This window comes from Myotis davidii, unplaced genomic scaffold (genome assembly GCF_000327345.1).
Source record: "Myotis davidii unplaced genomic scaffold, ASM32734v1 scaffold217, whole genome shotgun sequence".
In the NCBI taxonomy this organism is placed as follows: Eukaryota; Metazoa; Chordata; class Mammalia; order Chiroptera; family Vespertilionidae; genus Myotis; species Myotis davidii.
In genome coordinates, this window is record NW_006290034.1 from 4,572,593 (window position 1) to 4,598,301 (window position 25,709).

Sequence of the window (25,709 nt, forward strand, 5' to 3'; positions counted from 1 at the left end):
AATCAGCATGATCAGTCACTTAGCCTTTTATATATAGACGAGAGGCCCGATGCATGAAATTTGTGCAAGAGTAGGCCTTCCTTCCCCTGGCTACCGGCACCGGCTTCCCTCTGGCCGCCAGCAGGCACCTGGGACCTGGGCTTTGTATGGAAGTTCATCTGGAAGGACGTCCAGTCTAATTAGCATATGCTTTTATTATTATAGATTACATATAGATATTTGCCAGTATGTAAATGTCTACTTCAGAATTATTTGACATATATTTTATTTTAAATCTTTAATCATATGATACTTAATCGTGTTTTCTATGTTTGGCAGGAATTAAAAGGTGGAAAAGCTTATGCAAAGGTGAGTGGTCTTTAACTCTTTTGGAGTGTGTAATTTATAAACTTAAAAATTAAATAGTGTGCTCTTCTAATTGCCGTTCAAATGGGCTGTTTTTAAATGAAGCAACTTGGAGATTGAACAGTTGGCTTCAAAAATACATTATAGGCACATTCTTTCTGAATGCTGATTATGAGATGTTCTTCTTAAGTTTCAATGTCATTTCTAGACTAGAAGATGATCTCTGGTTTGCAGTAAGTAATTACTTTCCCCAGGAAGTATTCCCAGGCCCACCTCCCCCCAGTACAGTAGGACCCCTCCTCTGTGTCCTCTTCCCCTCTGTATAGATATGATCTCTACTGTCCTTTATTCTGTTATTACCTGTATGGAATTAGTGAAGAATGTATTTGCTTTTTTGCTGAATAGAAGGAATTGGTGCCAGAAACCCTGGGTAGCGATACTCCTCTTTTACTTCCAGTCTCTGTGATGGTATCTCCATCAGTCAGTCGTCTGAGCCAAGAACCAGGCACTAGTCCCAGCCATCACATCTGCCTAACTCCCTAAAACTAGTTGGTTGCAATGTCAGGTAGGATGCTCTTTGCTATAAATAACAGAAAAACCTCTTCGCCTACAGATGGCCAAGGACTGAGGGGCCAAAGACAGTCAACATGGACGTTTTCAAGGAGCTTTGTAATAAAAGGGGAGCAGAAAAATAGTTCAGTAGACAGAGACGTGGGGTGAGGGTTGGGTTACTTTTGTTCATTACGGCGGAGAAGATCCAGCATGTTTGCGTGCTGGTGGTAATGACCCCGTAGAAAAGGCAGAGTGCAAGACAAAGCCGAGTTCCTGGAGCCGTGAACTTGAGTCTGCACACAGCCAGCTCCCATCCCAGCAGTGGGAAGGCAGACATGTGGGCACAGATGCAGGCAGGTGAGTGGATGTGGCTGGAGATAGGAGCTGATGAAAGTTAAGTGCTCCTTTTTTTAATACATTTTTATTGATTTCAGAGAGGAAGGGAGAGAAAGAGAGAGAAACATCAATGATGAGAATCATTGATTGGCTAATTGAGCCCACAACCTGAGCGTGTGCCCTTGACAGGAATGGAGCCTGGGACCCTTCAGTCTGCAGGCTAAACTGGCTAGGGCAAGTCAATTGCTCTTTTGATTGCTCTTCTCTTCTGAGTGAAGTAAGAAGAAAGGCATTAGCACGGAGTATAAATGTGAAGGAGGCGTTGGAGGTTTAAAGAGAAAAGATAAGGCCGAAACCGGTTTGGCTCAGTGGATAGAGCGTCGGCCTGCGGACTGAAAGGTCCCAGGTTCGATTCCGGTCAAGGGCATGTACCTGGGTTGCGGGCACATCCCCAGTAGGAGATGTGCAGGAGGCAGCTGATCGATGTTTCTCTCTCATCGATGTTTCTAACTCTCTATCTCTCTCCCTTCCTCTCTGTAAAAAATCAATAAAATATATTAAAAAAAAAAGAAAAGAAAAGATAAGGTCTGAAATAGGGCGTGTGGGTGATGTGTGATCAGATAGCCATAGGGGGCCCCAGGTGTTCCCTTGGATGTGGCTTCTCTCTCCTTAATGATGTTTCTGTCTCTCCTTCCCGCTCCCTTCCTTTCTGAAATCAATTAAAAAATTTTAAAAATAAAAAATGAATCAACCAATGAATGCATCAATAAGTAGAACAACAAATCAGTATTTTTCCTCTCTCAAAAATTAATTAAAATTTTTTTAATTAAAAAACACACAATATAATGGGGTTGAATTGTACCAGTTGGAAACAAAACATAGGGTTGAGCACATCAGAGAGACTAGAGGGCACTGTGATAGCTGCAGAAAATGGGGAACAAGCCTGGGTAGCGATTAGAAGGAGGAACAGGTTTGAGCTGCACTTCTGGCAGCAGCCTCGAGCATTGGTGTGGGGCTCAGCTTTGGGGAAGGGAGGAAGTAGGGTTTTTAAAGAAAGATTCAGCTCAAGAGTGATCAGCAAGGCAAGGTTATGGAAGGGGCTGGAGGAGAGGGGGCGTGTGACACACACATCATTCTAGTTCCTGCGTGGCGAGTGTGACTGTAATAACCTGCAACTGCCTGCAGCCCCCAGGCGTTAACTGGGAGCTGAGCCAGAACGGAAACAGGGAGGAGGAAGTCTGGTCAGTGTGTGAATGTATATGCAGATGATCTTGGGCCTGCTAGCATTTCCCTTAGTGCAAGCACTCCTGCTTCTCACAGTGATTCTAGTTGCTTAATATGCATCCTTTATTTTTACTTCAACAGTTACATAGTTTATATTTAGCAGATCAGATGTATGTAGCAGATCAAATCAGTGATTTCAGAGATTGCATTGCTTAAGATAAGAGGATAGCCCTGGCCAGTGTGGCTCAGTTGGTTAAGCATCAAAAGGTTGCTGGTTCCATTCCATGTCAGGGGTCGGGGCACATGGTAAGGGGGCGTGCAAGAGGCAGCCAATCTATGTTTCACTTTCACATCGATATTTCTCCGCTTGAGCTCTCTCCCTCTCCCTCTCTCTCTGGAAATCAATAACAAGTCTTAAAAAAAAAAAAAGATAAGAGAACAGTAGGTAATAAATTTTTTACCAAAAGTGAGCCAATTTAAAGACAAATTAGGCTGCCAAACCGGTTTGGCTCAGTGGATAGAGCCCCTTCCTCTCTGTAAAAAATCAATAAAATATATTTAAAAAATAAAATAAATAAATAAAGACAAATTAGGCAAATAATAGAACAGGTATTGATAAGACGGCAAAAACTGCAAATGACTGAAGTTTGAAATAACTTGTCTAGAGCAAGGGTTGGATGTTTATTTTCAGGAGAACGTGATAGAAGCCTAGCAGATATTCTGTTAATATACTTTTTTTCTTTTCATAGCTGGGCTTTGCAGATCTAAACCTGGCGGAGTTTGCTGGATCAGGAAATACCACTCGTCGCTGTTTACTGGAAGGCTACAATACCAAAAATACAAGACAGGATAACTCCATCCTTAAAGTAAGCCCGGGTCAGGGTTTACAGGTCAGCACAGGAGGTTCTCCGCCTTTAACTAAGAGGGGACATACTGGCAAGAGCAAGGAGGGGCTCAGTACTGAGATCGCAAGCTGAGCACACCCCCAAAATACTCAGCAGCCCTCCAGAGAAAGCAGCACTGCAATGCAGGATGTAATCCAACTCGGCCATCATTCTGTTCAGTCCTTCTTGAGTGGCGAGGACGGGCGGCCGCTGTGGCCGGTGCCTTCGCAGAACGCAGCTCCTCGGAGGAGGAGACCTGTTATAACCACAGTCTCTCTCTTGCTTACATATAGGTTTTCATCAGTATGCAGCTGATGTCTGGTGACCCATGTTTTAAAACGTAAGTCGGTGCTCAGTAAATGCGTTATTTCTCTGAAAGTATCACAGTCATTTATTTGTTTCAAGTTTTCCGTTCATGTTTCAGAGTGCTTATAGGCTAATCCCAGTGAAGGGCTAGTTTCTCTCCGGGTGGCTGACCTGACCCTCATAGAAGTTACTATTACCTATTACCCAACCAGCTCGCCACACCCTGAATTGTTTCAGCTCTTGTCATCTTCAGGTTTGGGGTGAAATTACATAAATGAGGCCTCTGGGGACTCATTCATGTCTTCAGCAAACACCTAGCAAGTGCCTTACCATGTAGTAGGCCCTGTTCTAGACATGACAAAGAGCAGGCAAAAATAGACCAGGTCCCTGACACCTCGGAGCTTGTCTTCTGACACAAACAACAAACTAACAAGTACATACATGATGTAAAGATGGCAGTGACTGCTTGGAGAAACCAGAGCGGGGTAGGAGGACCCCGGCAGGAGGTGTTTCCCTTTTACATGGAGTAGGCAGGGATGTCCTCCCGGGTAAAGATGGAATGGGAGGCAGAGAACATGGTGCAAGTGCAGATATTGGAGAAGTGGAAGCATGTCGGAATTATTTTCCAACTGCTTCTGGTTTCCATGGTTTGATTCCCATCAGGGCATATGCCCGGGTTGCGGGCTCGATCCCTACTGTGGGGTGTGCAGGAGGCAGCCAATTGGTGATTCTCTCATCATTGATGTTTCTCTCACTCCCTCTCCCTTCCTCTCTGAACTCAATATATATACATATATACTTTTTTTAACAGCTCCTGGTTTCTTAGTGAGCTAGGAAGCCAGATCACTGGAGAGCAAGGATATGACACAGAGCAGGGGGTTTGGGGAAAGAGGACAAGATGTGTAAAAGGCTCTTCAGAGCGAGGGCGAGTGAACCAACTGGGAGAAAGTGGGGATTGCCTGTCAGTGATGTGAAGACATTTAATAATTAAACCTGAAAGTTAATTAATCGTTATTTAAATATCTGAGAGAAATGTATTTAGAAAAGTAAACATTAATTACTACCCTATGCATCATTCATGTTTTTAATAGCAGCATCTATATAGCTTTCTCCTTACAAACTGTTCTGTAAGGACGAAAACACATACTTTCACACAAATCAATTATTGATTAAAACTCTGCATTTTCTTCTCACTTAGCCTTCCTGTGCTGTCTTCTCTCAGACCATAATTTCCTGGCTTTTTTCTTGATTTCCTGTTCTCTTGGGACTAAGCCATTTTCACTGTACTATATTTGGTTTGTTGGGTCAAAAAGTGCTGCAAGACACATTAGTAGAAGAAAATGAATTAATCATTTCTTCTGGCCCTTTTTCTGCCATTTCCTCTCCCTGTTTGTGAAACTCAGATACTGAAAAGCTAAAAAATAGATCACCTTATGTCCTGTGTTATCTCCACAAATATAATTCTGACAATCTCGAGTTGATACTTATAGAGACTTTTATAATTTTTTAGAATAAACAGGCATTACCTCATCACAAGATATGTAAAAATATTTGTTTTCTCTTTTCTTTGGATATGTGAAATTGTCATTTTTGAGGTCATTTTTCATGTGCTTTTAACATTACTATGAAACTAAAACAAAACAAGCCCTTGCTGTAGCCAGTTTGGCTCAGTGAATAGAGTGTTGACCTGTGGATTGAAAGGTCAGGTTCAATTCCGGGCAAGGGCACGTACCTCAGTTGCAGGCTCGACCCTTGGCCCTGGGCCAGGTGCATGTGGAGGCAGCTGATTGACGGGTCTCTCTCACACCAATGTTTCTCTCTCTCTCCCTTCCACTCTCTCTAAAAAAAGAAATCAATGGAAAAATATCCTCTGGTGAGAATCACAAAACAAGCCCATCTCTTTTGTTCTGTGATTGAGCCATATTAAAAGTTTCTGATAAGAGATACAGAACATTTCAGAACAGAGGGTAATAGCGTAGAAGCTGGCGCATGACAGGCATCGGGGATTAGTTATCCAACGTGACTGAGTCGCCTAGGGTGCCGCCAAGGCCAGCTAAGATTTTAGATTCTTCGTTGCCTTAATACCAACCCCGTGCGGATGAGTTCCCTCCCTAATGCTTCGTGGCCCCAGCATTAGAGCGGCTGGTGCAGTGGCTGAAATTATCAAGGGTCGGGTTCTTCTAGTTTGTTAAGACTGCCGATCGAGGGGTGCCAAACCGAAGGTATTGCTGAAAGCCTGTGGCTCTGAAGCCAGGAGGGCTGGAGACACTGTAATCAGGCCGTCTGGGAAAGGAAAACCAAAGGAACTGGCATGAGAAAGATAAGCATGTAGACGTAAGGCCTGAGTCACCATCAACGATTCATGACTGTAGACTCCATTCTTCGGAAGGGTAGTTCTTTTATTTATTGATTTCCGAGAGAGAGAGAGAGAGAGAGAGAGGAAAAAACACCAATGATGAGAGAGAATCATAGATGGGCTGCCTCCTGCACGCCCCCTACTGAGGACGAGCCTGCAACCAGGGCCTGTGCCCTTGACCGGGATCGAACCTTCAGTCCAAAGGCTGATGCTCCATCCACTGAGCCAAGCCAGCCAGGGCGGAAGGGTATTTCTTTTACATCAGTTTTTCTTACAGAAAATTGAATGCAGATTTTTTTCACCAGCTATTTTACAATACAGCAGGTCCTCAAATAACAGTGTTTTGTCACATCGGTGAGATACTCCTGTAGGAACTTAACTCTTGTTTATATCAATTGGCCTATGGTAAAATTGGTATTGTTTCCCTTAAAGTCGCAGAAACTATCAACAATGTTAAGTGAGGCCTTGCTGTATTGAAAATACCGCTCTTGGCCCGGCCAGTGTGGCTCAGTGGTTGAGCATCGACCCATGCACCAAGAGGTCGCTGGTTCGATTCCAGATCAGGACACATGCCCAGGTTGCAGGCTTGATCCCCGGGAGGGGGTGCAGGAGGCAGCCGATCAGTGTTTCTCTTACATTGATGTTTCTCTCTCTCCTCCCTTCCTCTCTAAAAAATCAATAAAAAGCATATTAAAAAAAAAAACAAAGTTAGTGGAACTGACAAGAGAGCAGAGGCAAGAAGCAGGAAGCAGAGGTATCCCCTCCAGTCATCTCCCAGATGCTTTCCTGCCTCACCTGCCATTCCATTTGACAGATGTAGCACCTTCCACTCAGTAGTGCTGGGGCCTGGCCAGCGTGGCTCAGTGGTTGAGCATCAACCTATGAACCAGGATGTCACGGTTAGATTCCGGTCAGGGCACTTGCCCGGGTTGTGGGCTTGATCCCCAGTGTAGGGCATGCAGGAGGCAGCTGATCAATGTTGCTCTCTCATCGATGTTTCTAACTCTCTATCCCTCTCCCTTCCTCTCTGTAAAAAAAAAAATCAATAAAATATATTTTAAAAAATAGTGCTGGGGATGCACAGACAGAGCCCTTCTCTTTTCTGGACTCCCTTTCTGGTCTCACTGTTGATATTTTAATATATTTTTACTGATTTCAGAGAGGAAGGGAGAGGGAGAGATAGAAACGTCAATGATGAGAGAAAACCATTGATCAGCTGCCTCCTACACACCCCTTCCTGGGGAAGGAGCCCGCAACCCAGGCATGGACCCTGTCCGGGAATCAAACTGTGACCTCCTGGTTCATAGGTCGACACTCAACCCCTGAGCCACGTGGCCGGACTGGTCTCACATTTCTGTTGTGCAGAAGAACCTCTCCCTCCCCCCATGAATTTTATTCAGGTCTTGAGGATGCTCAGACATTACTGGTGATTTTTATCCTCAAAGAGGTAACATTCCAGGCACCTGCCTGAGGCTGGTTACTGACCACACAACCAGTCTCTCTCACCGTAAACCAAGTTCTGATCCTTAGCAATGCTTATTTCCAGGCCTCCTTCTACGTCCATGTCCATACCGATCGCCGGTGAATCCGAATCTCTGGAGGAAGATAGAAAAGGAGGAGAAACTCTCAAAGTCCACCTTGGAATCGCAGGTACGCTGTGCCCTTCCCTGGGTTTCAGTTGGTGAGATTTGCATAATCCCTCCCACATTGACAATTCTGTGGTTATGTGACTTGGCCCATTTTATGGGAAATACTAAACAATAAAAACTGAACATTTTATTTAAGGTAGAGTTCTGTTAAGTCTTATGAAAAATACCATAGTTTGTACCAAAAAAAATACCATAGTTCTTCAGTAAACTAAGGTATTATGTTTCATTTTCTTGCAATAGGGTTGTTTACATTGCACTGATTTCAAGGAATCTTTCACTCTCCAGTTTGCTTTTCTTGATCATGAACTTGGCAGTGTATAAAACCCGCAGATTAGAATGCAGTTGACCGTTGACTTGTGAGCAGTGACAAGAGCATGCTGTTATGACATATTGCAGATCTCTCAGCAAAGAGCGCCTCTGTTCCAGATGTGCTCGGAGCCTGTGGACATTCGAGAACGTCGAGCCATGCGAGCCAGCAGTCAAAAGTTTCAGGTAGAGCTGGGCGTGAAGTTCCTCAGGCCTTTATTGCTCTAAAGCAGGAGTGGGGAACCTTTCCCCTGCCAAGGGCCACTTGGACACTTAACTTTTTAAAATATATTATTACTGATTTCAGAGAGGAAGACAAAGGGAGAGAGAGATAGAGACATCACTGGTGAGAGAGACTCGCTGATTGGCTGCCTCCTGCACGCTCCCCACTGGGGATCGAGCCGTGATCCTGGTTCATAGGTCGATGCTCACCCACTGAGCCACATATTTATATGATTCTTGGACCATCCAGAATTATCAACTGGAAAATTAGCCTGCTGTATTTGGTCAGACATTTAATTAACTCCCCCCTGATGCCTTGGCAGGGCCAGACCAAATGCTTTCTCGAACCTTATATGGCCCGCGGGCCAGATGTTCCCACCCCTGCTATAAAGGTACCAGAAGTGGCCGCGGTGCGGGAGGAGAGGGTTGGTCCCAGAGTGCCTGGTGTGGGCGTCATATCCTGAGGAAGCTTCTCTGACACAGGGTACAGCTCGTGCCACTCCCGGTCATCCAGCCTCTCTGAGCTCTGCCACAGGAGAAACACCTCTGTGGGAAGCACCTCGACGGGCGTGGAAAGTATTCTAGAGCCATGTGATGACACTGAGCAGAAAGGAGCTGAGCCAAATCTTGATGCAGCTGATAGAGAAGACTCGGCTTCAGAGACACTCAGCAGGTACCCTTCGGGCCTCAGCTCCATGGAGCCAGGGGGTGGGGGCGTTTACAACACAGTATAAAGGAGGACATTTTTAAACATTCTTTCCAAAGGTGCCCAGTGAAACAAGATTCTGTAGAATTTCAGCTAAAGCGAGTTGATGACACCAGAGTGGACGCCGACGACATTGTGGAGAAAATACTGCAAAGCCAAGACTTCAGCCTGGACTCCAGTGCGGAAGGTGTGTGGTGGCTGTCAGGTGCCTGTGGCTGGGTGCCAGCCCGGCCCATAGCCCAGCCAGCCGGAAAGAGGCAGCGCATCACCACGCTGTCTGCACATTGGTGAAATACGCTTTATGCCCATAGAAATCTGAAGATAACCTTGTAGCTCATTTGTTTCTAAGAATGGACATTAAATTTGGTAAACAAGCTTTTTTAAAAATATTTTTTATTGATTTCAGAGAGGAAGGGAGAGAGAGATAGAAACATCAGTGATGAGAATCATCGATCAGCTGCCTCCTGCACGCCCACCACTGGGGATCGAGCCCGCAATGTGGGCATGGGCCCTGACCAGTAATAGAACCATGACCTCCTGGTTCATAGAGCCACACTGGCTGGGCAAGAACGGACTTTTAAAAGCTCAATTTTAAAGAATGCTCTTACTGTATTTTTTAATTATGCATCAATGTCTACCATGTTTATATACCTTGTGATGGATATTTACATCTGCTTTGTCGTAACTGGACATAGTGCTTCAAGGCACTATTGCCATGTGGAAGGTTGGGTGGTAAACTTGAAATGATAGTGAATAACAGAATCCTTCGCTCCCTCAGCATTTCCACTGAAACTGATAATGTACAAGCCACAGGTTGAAAGGTGGAATTGTTCCTGCTGGTGTGAGTAGAGAGCAGTTTAGCGCAGGGGTGGTTTCCTTGTATGACTGGTTGTGAAGAGAAGTCATTAAGCCTCTCCTGTGGAAATTCGTAGGACGAGCTTCTTTATTCAGTTTTAAGGAAAATAGCTTTAGGAAAGTTGAGGAGAAATAACTATTAGGATAGGTCTTCAAGGGTCTTTTTTAAAATATGTCTATAGCTTTTTAAAGTTTTTAACTTATTTAATAAAATGGAAATGTAAAGTTTGGGTTTATGGCAGCGTGAATGTTACTGGACAATACTAACTGCCCACAACGCTGCTGTCCCTGCAGAGGAAGGACTGCGGCTGTTCGTGGGTCCTGGAGGGAGGACGACCTTCGGCAGCCACCATCCTCCCAGCAGGTAAGGAGCCACCCGGGGCCTTATCAAGTAAAGAGAACACTGGCCTCGTCCTTAATGTCCCTGAGCAGCAGATGAAGGTTACGCAGGCTCAGGAACACTGATCTAAGCATTTAGTGTGAGAGGATCGGACACTGGGCCCCTCCAGTGTCTTCATTACAAACAGTGAATGCTCAAGTATTTTCTATCTGTGGTGCCTTTAAACCCTGTGGAAATCAGATCAAGTGGAAAATGCCTAACACACCACTCTCCCTTCAGGGCCAAGGTTAACTGGAACGATTTCAAACACTGCCGCTCAGAATTTTGACCTTTTTTTCCCTACTGTTTAGAGTCGTGTCCGGAGCCTACGAACAAGTCGTGATCAAACGCTAGACGCTCAGCTGGCGAGTGGCAGCTTCCCTGTGGGTGTGAGATGCGGGCAGCTGAGCTGTCAGGCGCTTTCTTGGGAGAAGGTGGTTCTGTTTGAAAAAGGAGGTGTGTCCGTGTGCCCCAAGGAAAGCCAGCACACACACAGGGACCATCGGACCATCGGATGGTAGTGTTGGGGCCCACGTGTCTGTGTGTGTGGAAGTCCACGCTTCCGTGGTCACTGCCCGAGATCATGCAAAGACTGCTTTTTCTTTCAAAACCCCCTGGTGGGGAAACAGCACTGTACACCTGGGTCTAGTTAGTGTTGAAGCATAAAACCTACGACCGAGGTGCACAACAAATTCTAATTAATTTTATGTTTGAGAGACAATACATGACGATAGAGACCGTATAAATTCTGTCAAAATAGTTACAATTCCTGCTAAGGGAATCTTGCATATATTATACTACCTAGAATATTGTACTAAGTTTAACTCATTTTGATACAATTGGTATAAAAAAGTGTGGGTGTTCATGCTTTGGGGAAAAGTTATACTACAATTGAAACCTTACAGTAAAATGCTTAATGTAAACGTATCAGTCATAAGTCGAGTAACAAGTGTATTTGAGTCTGAGCTACGTGAATGGGTGTAATGCCGTTACAGGCAGTGTGTGTTGTTACTTGTTAGTATTAGGTGCTGCAGAACCCCTAGCACTGTGCCTGCCCCAAGGGAAGCGTCATGTTCCATGTTAGGCTGCCGTGCCCGGACGCACCCTGACAGACAAGCTGTTTTCGCACTGAGCAATGGCTGTTGTTTCAGGAGTCAGAGCTTAGCATCTGGAGGAAAGTTGTGATACGATGAGAAACAGAGCAGCCTTCCTCTGTAAGTTCCCACATCTCTGAAATTGAGAATGATGCCAAGGAGGGAGTGGGCAAGACAGGGGACAGCTGTTGACATGGACCTGTGGTCTTCTATCTCAGCCCTCCCCCCTACCAGATCCTGTGCTTTCTTCTCACTGTATCAGAAATTGGTTGTTTTGAGGCAAGATTAGACTAGAACATACATCAAACAGAGCATTTAAAGTAAGAATAGCTGGCCCAGCCAGCATGGCTCAGTGGTTGAGCGTCGACCTTTGAACCAGGAGGTCACGGTTCAATTCCCCCTTCGGGCACATGCCCAGGTTGCGGGCTCGATCCCGGGAGGCAGCTGATCGATGATTCTCGTCATTGATGTTTCTCTCCCCCATTCCCATCCTCTCTGAAATCAATAAAACTATATTTTTTAAAAATAAAGTAAGACTATCTGGAGCTGGCTTTAGCTCAGCAGCTCCTTTGAATCACTTGCCAACCACTCTTGCTTGCGAGGGGGGGTTGAGACCCGCGGGTCCCCTCCCTTTAAATTAAAAAAAATACAAATAAAATAATATCTGATCTGGATCCAGGTTAACAGCATGGACCTGGAGAGTTTTTTCTGGTTTTGTGTGACAGTTTCTGTGTGGAAAGATCTTAATTTTCTCATCCTCATCCTAGGATATTTTTCCATTGATTTTTAGAGAGAGTGGAAGGAAGGGGAGAGACAAAGAAACATTGATGTGAGAGAAACATCGATTGGTTGCCTCCTGCACACACCCCGACCAGAAGATTGAGCCTGCAACTGAGATACGCGCCCTTGACCGGAATCGAACCTGGGACCCTTCAGTCCAAGGGCTGATGCTCTATCTACTGGCCCAAACCAGCCAGGACTAGATCTTAATTTTCTTGGAATCATCCAGTTGAAAAAAATGTAGATTCTATACAACTAGAAAGTCCCACTCTTTACTTTCAAAAGCATGTCCAAGTAACATATGTTAGAATTCCTTTGGTCTGTGTATTTTCATGTTGGCAAAATAGAGGGGGGAGGTATTTTTAAGAAAATACTATTTTAATACTAAAATTGAGAGGTTGGAGAACTTTAAATAGTTCATGTTAGGGCTTTTGTGTGGTTTTTAATATTTCAAGGATTGGGTATTCCAAACGAATCCAAAACTACTTTTACAAATAGATTCTGAGATTTTAAAGCAATGACACCCAGATAGGGTTTTTTTCTGAGTCATTAAACTTTCTAAGATTTGTTTTGAAGAAAAAAAAAATGACCTGAAGATTTAAGTGCAGCCAAGGAAAATGTTACCTCAAGTGGTAAAGACTTGTCTCTGACTAAACAAATGAATGATCCCCTTGTTGTATATTACAGAAAAGAATCGAAAGTTTTCAATAGAGATATGAAGATATTGTTTAGAGAGATATTTATTATGACATTTTAAAAACCTATTTTTCTATTTTCAAAATATTATTCCTAAGCTATATTTTTGGTTGGCGCTTCTGCAAATGGCTTTGCAGTTGTGAAATGCTAACAACTAGACCGTAGGCCAGGTTCCGTGAGGACATCCTCCAGCTATGTCGTAGGTGCTGTAGTTCGGACACCAGTCCTGTTAGTCATCCTTGGCTGCCCTTGTCCAAGACCTTTATGCAAGACGGGCTCTCAGTATTTGAAAATGACACAGAATTCTTTTCTAAAAACAAAATGTGAATTTTGAAGACCATAAAAATCATGCCTGTATAAATTTAGCAGCCACCAGATAACATCTTGATTTCTGTATGAGTCAACATAACAAACATCTTAATACACAGAAACATAGGAAGAAGAGAGATGGCATGTCCTTCATCGTCAGTGAAGTCTGCATCCATTTTATTCTGTTTTGTGCCCCATCCGCACACTTTGCAACAACTACATTTCATTACAGTCCGGAAAAATATGTTAGAGTTTGCCTACGTGTCTGCCCTACTTCCAAGTTCTTCTTCCTTCAAGCCTGTAAATCTGCTTATTCAATATTAAGTCTACTTTTGGTTTTGTTTTGAGTTTAGAAAATCGAATTTGAAAAAGCAAATCTTGCCGAAACCGGTTTGGCTCAGTGGATAGAGCGGCGGCTTGCGGACTGAAAGGTCCCAGGTTCGATTCCGGTCAAGGGCATGTACCTGGGTTGCGGGCACATCCCCAGTGGGAGATCTGCAGGAGGCAGCTGATCGATGTTCCTCTCTCATCGATGTTTCTAACTCTCTATCTCTCTCCCTTCCTCTCTGTAAAAAATCAATAAAATATATTAAAAAAGAAAAAGCAAATCTTAATACATTGACTTCTAAATATTAGACTCAAATTTCAAGTCCCCTAGTCTTGGAGAATTTGTACAACTGTAACATTTCCTAACCCAGTGCTAGAGAAAAAAATGAATGGTATTTTAAAGTGACATATTTCTGATAAGAGTCTTAAATACCTTGTTTGGGGGAATTACAGAAGAAGCAGGTCAGGAGCCCATTTCCTGTGACTTGTGCTGGTGACGGAGACCAGAGAGGATGTGAAGGGCAGCCAAGGACAGAGAAGGCCCTGAGCCATCCGCTCACCCTGTGCGGTGGCGCTGAAGGCTCTATATACAAGCACCGAACAGGGTTAGTTTTTATAATCTGACAAAGACTTGACCAAGATTCTTTAAGTATCTACTGGCCTCCAGTCAAAACATATTCAGGTAGCAATGAAATTCAATACCTGGAAAACATCCAGACATAATTTTAGACTTTAAGAATTCCATGCTAACGACCACTTTGCAAGCTCAGGCTGACAGTATTGTTCAATGCTTCACTGAAGAACTACTCTGAAGAGTTACGCTTCCAGGACATATAATAATGCTCCCAAGAGACTGGGCTCATGTGATGGGGTTGTATTTTATTTTGGCAGGTCTTTAACTGGGGCAGTTCAGACACTGTACTTGGTCAGTTCTCCTAGATGGTACGTCGTGTGACTATAATCAGGTACTGTAGCTGGAACTGCGTCATGTCACTCTATATGTTGGCTTAGGTACTGTGCATAATTGTAAGAGTTGAGATGTTGAAGAATATGAAATCCAAAAACATAAAGGATGAAATATGCCTATATGAACCCTGTTTTAAGACTGCTCTGGAAATAAGGCCTTATTATTCTTATGACTTTTCATAAGATAATATGCAGGGTGGGGCAAAAGTAGGTTTACAGTTCATATGGAAAATACAATAATTAACAAATAATAGGTATTCTAATTCCTCCCACTCTCCCATTCAATAAAAGGTTTTAAATTGTAAAAAAAAAAAAAAAAATTCAAGAAGAAACTGCGTTTAGAGTACTCACAATTGTAAGCCTACTTTTGCCCTACCCTGTCCACACTGTATTTTAAACGGCTGTGTAGGTGGTTTCTAGCTCCTCCTCCGCACAGCACGGCTGGCAGGTTTCGTAATTTACGCAGGCTACATGCTCTGCATCTACAAATGTGTATGTCCATCTCTTGATGATAGTCATTGACCAAATCCCATCACAGGAAGACATTTTGGGTACATTCAGTTTGATTTTTTTTAAAAATACATCTTATGTTGGGGATTTATCTTCGTTTTGTGCATTTGTTTGTTCTTGTGGAAGCTGATACAGTGTAAGTAGTCATGTCAATGTTTATGCAAAAATGTTAATTGAAGTGATTCCATTAGTATTGTGTTCTAATACTTGGAGAATGACCTTCATTTTTATACATTTTTTTTGTTTTAACTGCACAACTATAAATCCAGGAAATGTCCCCCCCCCTTTATTTTTTTTTATAAAAACTAATTTTTTATTGTAAAGTATTTGTAATAATGTAAAGGTGAATCCTATACAAGTTCAATAAAAATCATATCTTAAAGTTTAAATTTTCAGTTAAAGATTCTGTCACTTGCCAAGGTCAGAAAACAGAGTGAAAGGACCAGTGTATAACTTTTCCCTGGGGGTTTCCCCTCAAAAGACACTTCGCACCCTGAGGCAGCTCCTGCAGCCACGGCCATGAGCATGCAACAAGAGACCTGCGTCTGATCCAAACACCCTTCAGAACCTACTGTCTTTCTTTTTCTTTTTAAAATTTGTATTGATTTTAGAGACAAAGGAAGGGAGAGGGGGAGAGAGAGAAACACTGATGAGCTCCCAGGCCCAGCTTTCTTATTATGACTCAGCACTTAGTGCTTTTCTCTCTCTTCCTCCCCCATCCTCTGCCCTTTCCCCTTAATTTACCTCCTCATCTCTGTGCATCATACACCTGGTAGCAGCACATACTAGTATATGGAAATGAAATCTTTCCATGTGCATGATAGGAAATCTCTGGTGGAGTCAGTCCATCCCACATTACACAAGATGCAGAAGAGAAAAGGCCTTAATTTAGACATTCCCTGAGTTAGTGATCTCTATTCCAGATGACCCAGGCTCTAAGGAAATGCCAGGCCTTCCTGTTGGAGTTAGCTCAGACCCCATTCCTATGCAGTTACAACTCCGGCAGGTCGAGCTGTCTCCTGAACCATTGCTCTGAAGAAAGTGACTTCACTACTAGATCTTTAAATCATTTCAGCAGCGCTTTCCTGTGTGGCGAAAGCTTCAAGCCTCCATCAGAAATTGGCAGACTAAGTTTTGGGGTGTTTTTTTTGTTTTGTTTTTGTTTTGTTGTTTTGCATCTTGTATCAGGAGTCCTCAAAGCAAAAGAATGCATTTACTTTAAGTGGGAAAGTGTGCCACCTTCTGGTATTGAGCTTCAGTGACTCAGTTTAAGCATACCTCTCCCACGTGATCCTGTGCCTGCCCTTCTTTCCCCATATTCCATGTTATGATCAAAGGAAGTTTTTTTTTTTAAATACATTTCCATCAACCTCAGAGAGAGAGAGAGAGAGAGAGGAAGGGAGAGAGACACAGAAGCATCAATGATGAGAATCACTGATCTGATGCCTCCCCCACACCCCCGCTGAGGATCAAGCCTGCAAACCTGACCAGGAATCAAACTGTGACCTCCTGGTTCATGGGTTGATGCTCAACCACTGAGCCAGCACCAGCTGGGCCAAAGGAAAATCTTTTCAGCACTAATTTTAAGTAATTTTTTTAAATATATTTTATTGATTTTTTACAGAGAGGAAGGGAGAAGGATAGTTAGAAACATCGATCAGCTGCCTCCTGAACACCCCCTACTGGGGATGTACCTGCAACCAAGGTACATGCCCTTGACCGGAATGGAACCTGGGACCCTTCAGTCCACAGTCCGACACTCTATCCACTGAGCCAAACCGGTCAGGGCTAATTTTAAGTAATTTGAAATACTTTGAAGTCATTTTTCATACTTTGCTTAAATAGGGTAAAAGTGTCTCCCTTTAGTATGGGATTGATGAAAGATTCTGTCAATTTACTTTCATGAGGATTCCTACTGGAAAGGTCTGGGTGATCAGTATAAATGAAGAGACGGAGGGGCAAGGCTGGACAGAGACACAGCAGTGGAAAGTCCGTCTGTTCGGGGAAAGCAATGAAGCCAGTCCAGGCTGAGGTGCGGGAGTCGGGAGCAATGCAGTGTTTCTGGGAAGGACGATGAACTGATCAGGGCCAGGCCCCCAGCGGACAGATGGGATGGAGAGGGGAGAGATGAATGTAGCCATGCAGGCAAAGAGTACGTACTATTAGGCAGGGCACTGAGCTCATTTTCAAGGTAAGTGCATAACTGGCGTGCCATTAGCTTTGAAGATGACTTGCCAAGTGAAATTCCCATTGTATACACTCATGGCTTCGCCATTCTACCAGCGTGATGGATCTCAGCAGCATGACGTGTCCCCTATTTGGGGATGTCCCCAAAGGCATGCACGTATCCGAGATAAACAGCCATAGCATTGAAACCACTCTTTCTCCCCATTACATGAAGCGGTGCTTCTCTCTCCTCCATGACGATCTCTACCCCAGTTCCAGCCAGCAAGCTGCCGAAGAGGGCGTTCGAAACCCACGGACAGTGTTCACATCACGAAGCTCCCCTTTCCTCCCATCACCTGCACTCCTGTGTTGTATGATGTTTTAGGCCAGCGGTTCTCAACCTGTGGATCGAGACCCCTTTGCGGGGGTTGAACGACCCTTTCACAGGGGTCGCCTAAGACCATCGGAAAACATATATAATTACATATTGTTTTTGTGATTAATCACTGTTTTAATTATGTTCAATTTGTAACAATGAAAATACATCCTGCATATCAGATATTTACATTATGATGATTCATAACAGTAGCAAAATTACAGTTATGAAGTAGCAACGAAAATAATTTTATGGTTGGGGGTCACCACAACTTGAGGGAACTGTATTAAAGGGTCGCGGCATTAGGAAGGTTGAGAACCACTGTTTTAGGCTAAGTATGAGAGATCAGAATTTAGCCCCAAGGAAGTAGCGAATCCTAGAGAGACTTTAAAGCTACCCTTACCCCCTGGGAAAAAGTTGTAAACGCTCCATTTTCTTTAACATTCTTTAATGCCAACAGCAACAAAAACCAAGCATATCAGGAACTCTACAAACACTCCCAAACAAAACAAGCCTATTAAAAAACACACAACAACAACGTGTCACGTAATCTCAAAACTAAGTTACTTGAATAATGGCTACACAAGAGCATCCTCGGTGAGCTCTCCCTTGGCTGAGACCCTGACTCTCAGGACGGGCGGCTCACGGACTCGCATCGCGCAGGTCGACCTTCACAGCGGACCCGTCCCTGCTCAGCCTCACCGTGTCAGCGATGAGCGCTCGCATCGTGTCCACGCTGTCGCACAGGCGGTTCACCTTGGGATAAGCGAGCAGCCTTTCCAGCGGGACGTAGAGCTTATTCCCAAAGCGGAACGGTTCGGGGGACTTCTCGATTTTGAGTTTCTCAAGTTCTGTGAAGACTGGTCCAGAGAAGGTGACGAGCCCGGTGTCGCTGACCTGGTGGCCGTTCCCCTCGCCGCGCTGTAGGATCCGCAGGCTGGAGACGTATCTCTGCCTCATGCTTTGGACTTGCCGAGACACCTCATTTGCTAATGCGAGTTTGCGGACTTCCTTTTGCTGTAAACTCGGATATGAAACGGAATAAACCTGAAGCCGGGAGGAAAAAAACCACTTAGGATATAGGAAAACGTTCCAGACCATGAGTAGTAACTTCTACCACATGAGGAATTAACTCTATGGCCCTAGCCGGTTTGGCTCAGTGGATAGAACATCAGCCCGAAGGGTCCCGGGTTCGATTCCACTCAAGGACTCATACCTCAGTTGTAGACTCCTCCCTGGCCCGAGCCCTGGTCGGGGCTTGTGCAGGAGGCAACCAATCGATGTGTTTCTCTCGCATCGATGTTTCTCTCTCTTTTTCCCTCTCCCTAAAAAATCAATGGGAAAATAGCCTTGGGCGAGAATGAAAAAAAAAGAAGAACTGTATAGTATGTGCAAATGTCAAACCCTACTAACTGTAAATACTGACACGGGGTCAAAAAGGAAAAGTGTTGCTAATTAAGAGGGAGATGTGTTTGTTCTTCCCCAAAGGGCCTGAAGCACTTGGAGGCTCAGTTCCAAATCAGTGTCTGAGCCCCGCAGTGAAATGCCTGCTGGCTTTCCTCTTCCTGCCAAGAACCCTGACGCATTGCACAAGGGAGGCCGCTGGCCCAACAGCTCAAAAGACCACCATCGCAAAGCTCTGACCACGGTGGGGCTCGTAGGCTTCTCCCGGGGTCACCCTCAAAATCAGGCCACCACTCCTCTCTGCTGCGGGGACTCTTGATAGGGAACGGTTCACCTTCGAGGTACATGCAGTTCTTGTCCCGACAGCTGCCCCACAAAGAACGCTCACAGTCTACATAGCCGGCGTGGCTCAGTGATTGAGCATGGACCTATGAACCAGGAGGTCATGGTTCGATTCCCGGTCAGGGCACATGCCTGGGTTGCAGGCGTGGTCCCCAATAGGGGATGTGCAGGAGGCAGCCAATCAGTGATTCTCTCTCATCACTGATGTTTCTCTCTCTCCCTTCCCTTCCTCTCTGAAATCAATAAAAAATAAATTTAAAAAAGAACACTCACAATCTTATAAACGTGCTGACCACACTGCTCTGCCACGCACGGTTCCGTGGCCGGCGCTCCGACTTTCCGGAAGACCCCTATCTGGGTACAGTAGCCAACATGCTCAGCTCCTTCCGGTGGCTCCCCCACGCCAGTAAACTCCACGGCGTAATTGTAGAAACCTGCCACCCCTAAGGCCCTGGAATCAAAACCAGGAGAGAGATCGTTTTTTTCTAAACTCGGAACGACTGTTACATAGACAGCAATTCCCGGTAGAACAGAACGTGAACAATGCGAGGAACCAAAAGACCGCTGAGTCGCAGGTTTTTACAGATCACACTATGCCACAGCGTGGGGTCTGCTTATGTCTCTGAGGGGCATTCAGGCAATGACTGCGAGGGCAATGAACCACAGAAACACGGAGACAAGGAATGTTGTGGGACAGAGGAGAGGAATGGACAAGGACACCCCAAAGGCTATAATCCCAACTCCTATTTGGGTGTGGAATTGTGCCAAGAACCCGTGGAGCCCCTGGGAGATGCCCCTGGGCCAGGGCACCACTCAGTGCCACAACCTTCCCACGGTCCTGCTTCCTGACGCCTCACACCCGGAGGGCACACACCTTTCCCACACCCGCCTGAGACGTGAGAGAGAGAACGAACTTCCCACTGGCTTGGCTCATGTGCTCTGCGGAAGGAAATCGCATCAGTCACATATCCATCAAGGGTTGCTCCCCAGGATTTTTAACGCCTGTGGGGGTCCCGAGAAACCAAGACACCTTTGCACTCACCAGGTCTGAAACTGCTTCCTGTTCCACTCAAATTTGTGATCTGAGTCTCTCAAGGTCACTGCCGGGAACAGGGGGTTGAAGTCCGAGTTGGGCGTGCTGATGACAACCATGGCCGGAGACAGGTACCCAAACACGACTTCGGGAAACCTGGCCAGGTCCTCAGAATCCAGATGTTCTATCCTGAAAGGGTCAGCGGGGTCAGATCGAGTCAGATCGAGCTTCACTTGCACGATTTCCCTAACTGACTTCGGAAAACAAGGTCTGTCTCTACGTTGATGTATCCCCCCTTGGAGGATGTAACAGTGACCTGAAAGGGCCTCATCCTTTCCTTCGCCCATCCCGGATGAGACAGGGTGGTAACAGGCCAGTCCCCACCGACAAGCAATTTTCTTTACAAATAAAAATCCAGATTACATTTAGGGAACAAAGTTTACAAAACTAATCCAGTGACATTTTTCCAATGATACAGAAGGAATGCGTTTAATACTTACAACTCGATACACGTGACTAAGTCAAATCCAAGCAAACGAGAATCTCTCTCCACAGCAGAGCCGTGGTACAAGATGATGGACAGATTCAGGTCCCGGGGGCTTAGGTACTCCCCCGAGAATGGAGACAGTCTACACCTGCAAAAGCGTAATTGTAGATGTCAGCGCACTTGAGCACAACTGTTTAGAGTTATCCCAACTACAGACATGAGAGTAACTTCCTTTCACAGGGGGAGTAACTGGCCAATCAGAACAAGGTACTGAATATTTGACATTGCTCCCATTTTTAATATTTTTGGTCTCCCGGCTCACTTTGGATCAGTGATTTTCAGCTTCTTGCCCTTTAAAAGAAACACCCTTTTGAAAAAATGCATGGAAATCCAATATATACAGGATATTGGAGAGCGGCTCTGCTTCAAACTAGAGATGGCAGCCTGGGGCTCTGCCGTTACCATGGCATCCAGCATCAACCTAATTAGATTCTTGCCCTTTGAAAACTGAGTCTGCAATGCGCTGACGATTATAATTACTTAATTGAGACTCTACTTTCTACATTGGAAGTTAACAGGTATTCACAGCGTATACAGCGAATTAGCATGCGGGCATAGTCATTATTCAGAGAGCCTGAGGCTCTCTCGTTGTATAATGTACAACGCATTTTAACATGTAACATAGTGTAAATCCTGCATAAAATCGACCCTTCCTCTAAGCATATGTGATAGTGCCACTGGTTTTAGATCAATGCACAACTCCTGCAGAAACTAGGCATTACCTTTGCGACCCTATTTTATCTTTATTGATATCTACTCCAACAATCAGTTCCAGGCAACTGTGCGATTTAATCATCTGTATGAGGGAAGCATTGCCACACCCCAAGTCTGCCACCTGTAGATGAGACCAGTGTTATTTCAAAGACGTTTATAGCCAGAGAAGTCAAGGATGACCAAAGACCTTCTTTACAGGGAGTGGGCAGCAGAAGTGAAACCATAATAAAACATCGTATGGAAGGATCTCTTTGGCAGAAAAGAAGTACGTGAGAGGAAATTAATCTCGAGACAGGATAAGCCTGGGGGGGGGGCGGGAATTAGTCCTGTTTAACCTCACATGTTAACCAAGCGTTCGTTCATTCCACTTCGCTCCTCCAGCTCCTCCAAGCTTAGTTTTCCCTCTCTAACCCTTTCCCGCCTTGTGAGAGTATTTCCGAACAGTCTCTGGTTACTTACTAACCAAGGCTTCTGAATTAACAAAACATCTTATAAGAGATTTTTAATGAAATGTTTGGAAACCAAGACCTACCTTCTTGGGTTTGTGCTGATTCACTAGATCGTTAACGAAGCTGTAACGCTGTCTGTATAGCGGAGGGGAAAAATTAATCGCCTTCTTGACGGGAAGATCAAAATGACCACCCACCACACCGTGGCCCTGAAAGTTTACAAACAAAAAGTGTTTGTTTGTTTGTTTGTTTTAATATATTTTATTGATTTTTTACAGAGAGGAAGGGAGAGAGATAGAGAGTTAGAAACATCGATGAGAGAGAAACATCGACCAGCTGCCTCCTGCACATCTACTGGGGATGTGCCCGCAACCCAGGTACATGCCCTTGACCGGAATCAAACCTGGGACCCTTCAGTCCGCAGGCCGACGCTCTATCCACTGAACCAAACCGGTTTTGGCCAAAAAGTGTTTTAAGTCACACATGACTTCGGGGATTCAATAAGAAAAAAGCAGCTTTATTTCCCCCAATTAATTGGCAGAACTGAATGGCCCGTCAACCATCTCTGTTTTCACTACAGCCATTAGGTGGCCTTGCATTTCCTCCACAGTCCATCTAAGTCTCCTCCCTTATTAAGAACCTGGCTTTATGCTTTCTATTGCTCAGAGTCAGCTGAATGGAAAATTGCTTATGAATGCATTTGATAAAACAGTTATAAGCCTCTGGCCACAAGGGATCTTTCGTGAACTTCCAACGCCTGGAGTCCAGGCAGGCAGGAGGCTGGAAACTGTTCATGATTGACAGTCTCCCGCTGACCAACCTGAAGTCAGGCTCCTCTTCTGACTAGGCCCAGACCTAGACCCTCTCGAGCCCAGTGTTAGCAAGATTCCTACTACGTCAGTTTAGAGAGCATCCTCTACCCTTATTATGTGATCAAACTCAGTCTCTAAGTTCTTCATTTTCCATCCTGGATATCTGATCACCACGGCCTGCCCTCAGCCAGAATCTTAAATCTGTAAATCATTTAGCAAGAATCCCAAACTCTTGATATCTCCTCTCTTTTCCATCCACTGACCCCTGCCTCTCACTCTGCTCAGAGGCTATAAATCCATTAGTCTTTGTTGTATATGGAGTTGAGCCCAGTCTCTCCCCTAACTGCAATGCGCTTGCTGCAATAGTCCTACTAATGGTGCCAGAACGTTTCTTTAACAGGACCCGTTAGGAAAGAGGAATTATGATTAAGCCTTAACAGCTATGCCTGCTCCTAAATACTACCAGCATTATAAAGAAATGCAGTCCAAAAGGCACTTCTGTCCAAGAGAAATAAAATACAAGCCAAACATGCAACTTTCTTATAGCCTATTTTTTAAAAACGTTTGTAAAGCGGAATCGTAATATTTTATTAACGCAATATACCTAAAGTTGCCAGAATAACTCTTGAGAGTCATAAAAGCAGGTTAGGGAAGGCAGCAGTTACCTCTTTGTTGTTGCTCTGTTCCATTTTGTGTCTCCAAATTTCCTTGAAACAAAAATGTAGATGTATCCTTCCAGGAATCAGCAACAGCTGGGCTGTAAATTAAAAATTATCAGTTACAGGGGCCGGGAAGTGATAAAAAATAAATAAATCAGTTATAAAAAGAAGAGGGGTGAAATAGCTGCCTAGATCAGTAGGAAAGGGAGAAAGTGGTCTTTCTCCGTTCGCTTTCCGTGTTACCATTTAATCCACAGAATTTATTCAATACTTTTTATTTCAGACAGCAGCCAGCAGCTCAGAAACCTAAGTAATATGCCAAACCCAGCTAAATGCAGCCCAGGGTACCACTAAGGTACCATTCTTTCCTTTGACTGTTCTTTTACTTTGATACAAACTGAACAATCAGAGCAGTCTGACATTTCATTAAAGCCCTCAGTCTCATTCAAATCGCTTGCAAGAACCCTTTCACACACGGTCCAAATGAAACTTCGAGGGGGAGAAAAGTGTCCCACGTAATAAGCTACGGATGCTCCAACATCTATCCAATAATTCACCGTGAACTTGAAGTTAAATTCTGGTTCCGATTGCAAGCCTCTCTCAGCTACAACGTGGGCTAAAATGTAGGCAGGTGGCTGATGGGCTGACTCACAGGTGGAGGTGGTGTGCACAGGAGTGGGGGGGCAGTTTTCTACTAACACCAGGAGGATATCTGGCCCAATGAGTGGGGTTTGACAGTCAACCTTGCTACAGGTGTGATTTCCATGTAGGAGAGTTTTAAGGAAATGAAAACATTTGAAAAATGGTCTGGGTTTTTTTTCTTTCTTTCTTTCTGCTTTTTCCCCTATTTCTTGCTGTACTTGAGCCTCTCAGGCAGTCCTTGGCCTTTTGTGTTTTCATGCTAACTTGATGAATCCTGCTGATGGATCCTAAAAAGGTGGATTGCATCTGGCTCACACTGTTCCAGTTTGTCGCGGGGCTCAAAACCCTGATTGCAGATCCATTAAGAACCACCTAGATATTGAAATCATCGTGACCACGGCCCTGGCACTGATCTTGGGGAGTATTTCATTCTGTTGCCAGGGCGGACGGAGGCTTGACCATAGCACTTTCTAAAATCTCAACCAATCAAGGTGGAGAACACCTGATACAGTGGACAATCTTCCTTGTTATAAACTTTCATACGAAGGGACATGTCTGTTCTCTTGGTACCAAGTCCTAGAATCTATCGGTGCAGGTTAGGTGAAATGGAGAGGTACTTGTTTGGGGTTCACCAGTGTCACTTTTTAATATCCTGGCGGGAAAAAATAAAATAAAATGTAGGCAACATGTCAATGGTCTAACTTTCCGGGTTATTCGCTAACTCGAAGCCCGAAACCCTCCAGCTGCCCAGCCTCACAGTCCGGGGCAGGAGCCGGGCCGGTCTTACCTGCGACTCAGACGCACAACCAGCCGGCGGAGCTCGGAGCCGCGGACCAGCGGATTTGTAAGTCAATAAAAATAAGAACACAATACATCCAAGGCTAAGTCTATGGAAAATGCTGTGTTCAAAAATAAAGGCCTTGAATTAAATGTTTTACTAGTATGGTTGGGGGGTGAGGGAGAATGCAATGAACACATCCACCTGCGTGTTGGGGCGCAACCATCTGGTCTCCTAGAGGCGCCATTGTATGGGGCCCTCTCCCCCGGCAGAGATGCCGCTTGACACTACCCATCAGTCAGTGCCGTCCTGTCGGTGATGGAAGAGTGTAAGGAGGGCAAGAGGAGAAGCCACGATGCCGCCTTTGGGGGTGGGGCATGTTTTTAGTCCTATTTTATTTTTTTAATCTGTTTATTGATAAGGGGGAGAGAGGGAGAGAAACATCAATGATGACAGAGATGCCTCCTGCACGCCCCCCACTGGGGATGGAGCCTGCAACCCGGCATGTGCCCTGACCAGGAATCAAACCGCGACCTCCCGGTTCATAGGTGGATGCTCAACCACTGAGCAGCCCTGGGCCGGGCTTATTAATCCTGTTTTAAAAGAGAAAGCGTCCTTGGCAGGGCTGTTCAGCTGGGTAGAGAGCGTTGGTATAGATACACCAAGGTCCACTGAGTGGCCCTGGGCCGGGCTTATTAGTCCTGTTTTAAAAGAGAAAGCGTCCTTGGCGGGGCTGTTCAGCCGGGTAGAGAGCGTTGGTATAGATACACCAAGGTTTCAAGTTCAATGCCGATCCCTGGTCACGGCACATACAAGAAGCAACCAATGAATAAGTGGAACAACAAATCGATGTTTTCCTTTCTACCTCCCTTCTCTCTCTCTCTCTCTCTCTCTCTCTCTCTCTCTCTCTCTCTCTCAATAAAAGGAATGACATTGACATCCTACAATATGGATGAACCTTGAAGACATTATGCTGAATGAAATA

At 44.8% G+C, this 25,709-nt stretch overlaps 2 protein-coding genes across 2 annotated transcripts in view; one reads left to right on the plus strand and one right to left on the minus strand.

Annotated features, from left to right (window-relative positions):
* The window catches only part of FAM102B (family with sequence similarity 102 member B), a 13,454-nt gene extending 2,407 nt beyond the window's left edge, over positions 1-11,047 (plus strand). The window contains exons 2-10 of the mRNA XM_015563405.1: positions 319-348; positions 3,207-3,323; positions 3,635-3,681; positions 7,550-7,653; positions 8,049-8,144; positions 8,664-8,853; positions 8,946-9,073; positions 10,036-10,105; positions 10,432-11,047. Of these exons, the coding sequence (XP_015418891.1) occupies positions 319-348; positions 3,207-3,323; positions 3,635-3,681; positions 7,550-7,653; positions 8,049-8,144; positions 8,664-8,853; positions 8,946-9,073; positions 10,036-10,105; positions 10,432-10,474 (825 nt within the window). The 3' untranslated portion in view covers positions 10,475-11,047. The remainder of the gene's footprint in view (positions 1-318; positions 349-3,206; positions 3,324-3,634; positions 3,682-7,549; positions 7,654-8,048; positions 8,145-8,663; positions 8,854-8,945; positions 9,074-10,035; positions 10,106-10,431) is intronic.
* Positions 11,048-17,943: 6,896 nt separating this feature from the next.
* Positions 17,944-23,420, minus strand: HENMT1 (HEN1 methyltransferase homolog 1 (Arabidopsis)). The gene is made up of 7 exons (XM_006762947.2): positions 23,311-23,420; positions 21,917-22,042; positions 21,393-21,505; positions 20,624-20,758; positions 20,133-20,312; positions 19,364-19,541; positions 17,944-18,391 (listed from the first exon to the last, which is right to left on the minus strand). The coding sequence occupies exons 1-7, from the start codon at positions 23,332-23,334 to the stop codon at positions 17,987-17,989; spliced, it is 1,161 nt and encodes a 386-aa protein (XP_006763010.1). The 5' UTR covers positions 23,335-23,420; the 3' UTR covers positions 17,944-17,986.
* Positions 23,421-25,709: the final 2,289 nt, after the last annotated feature.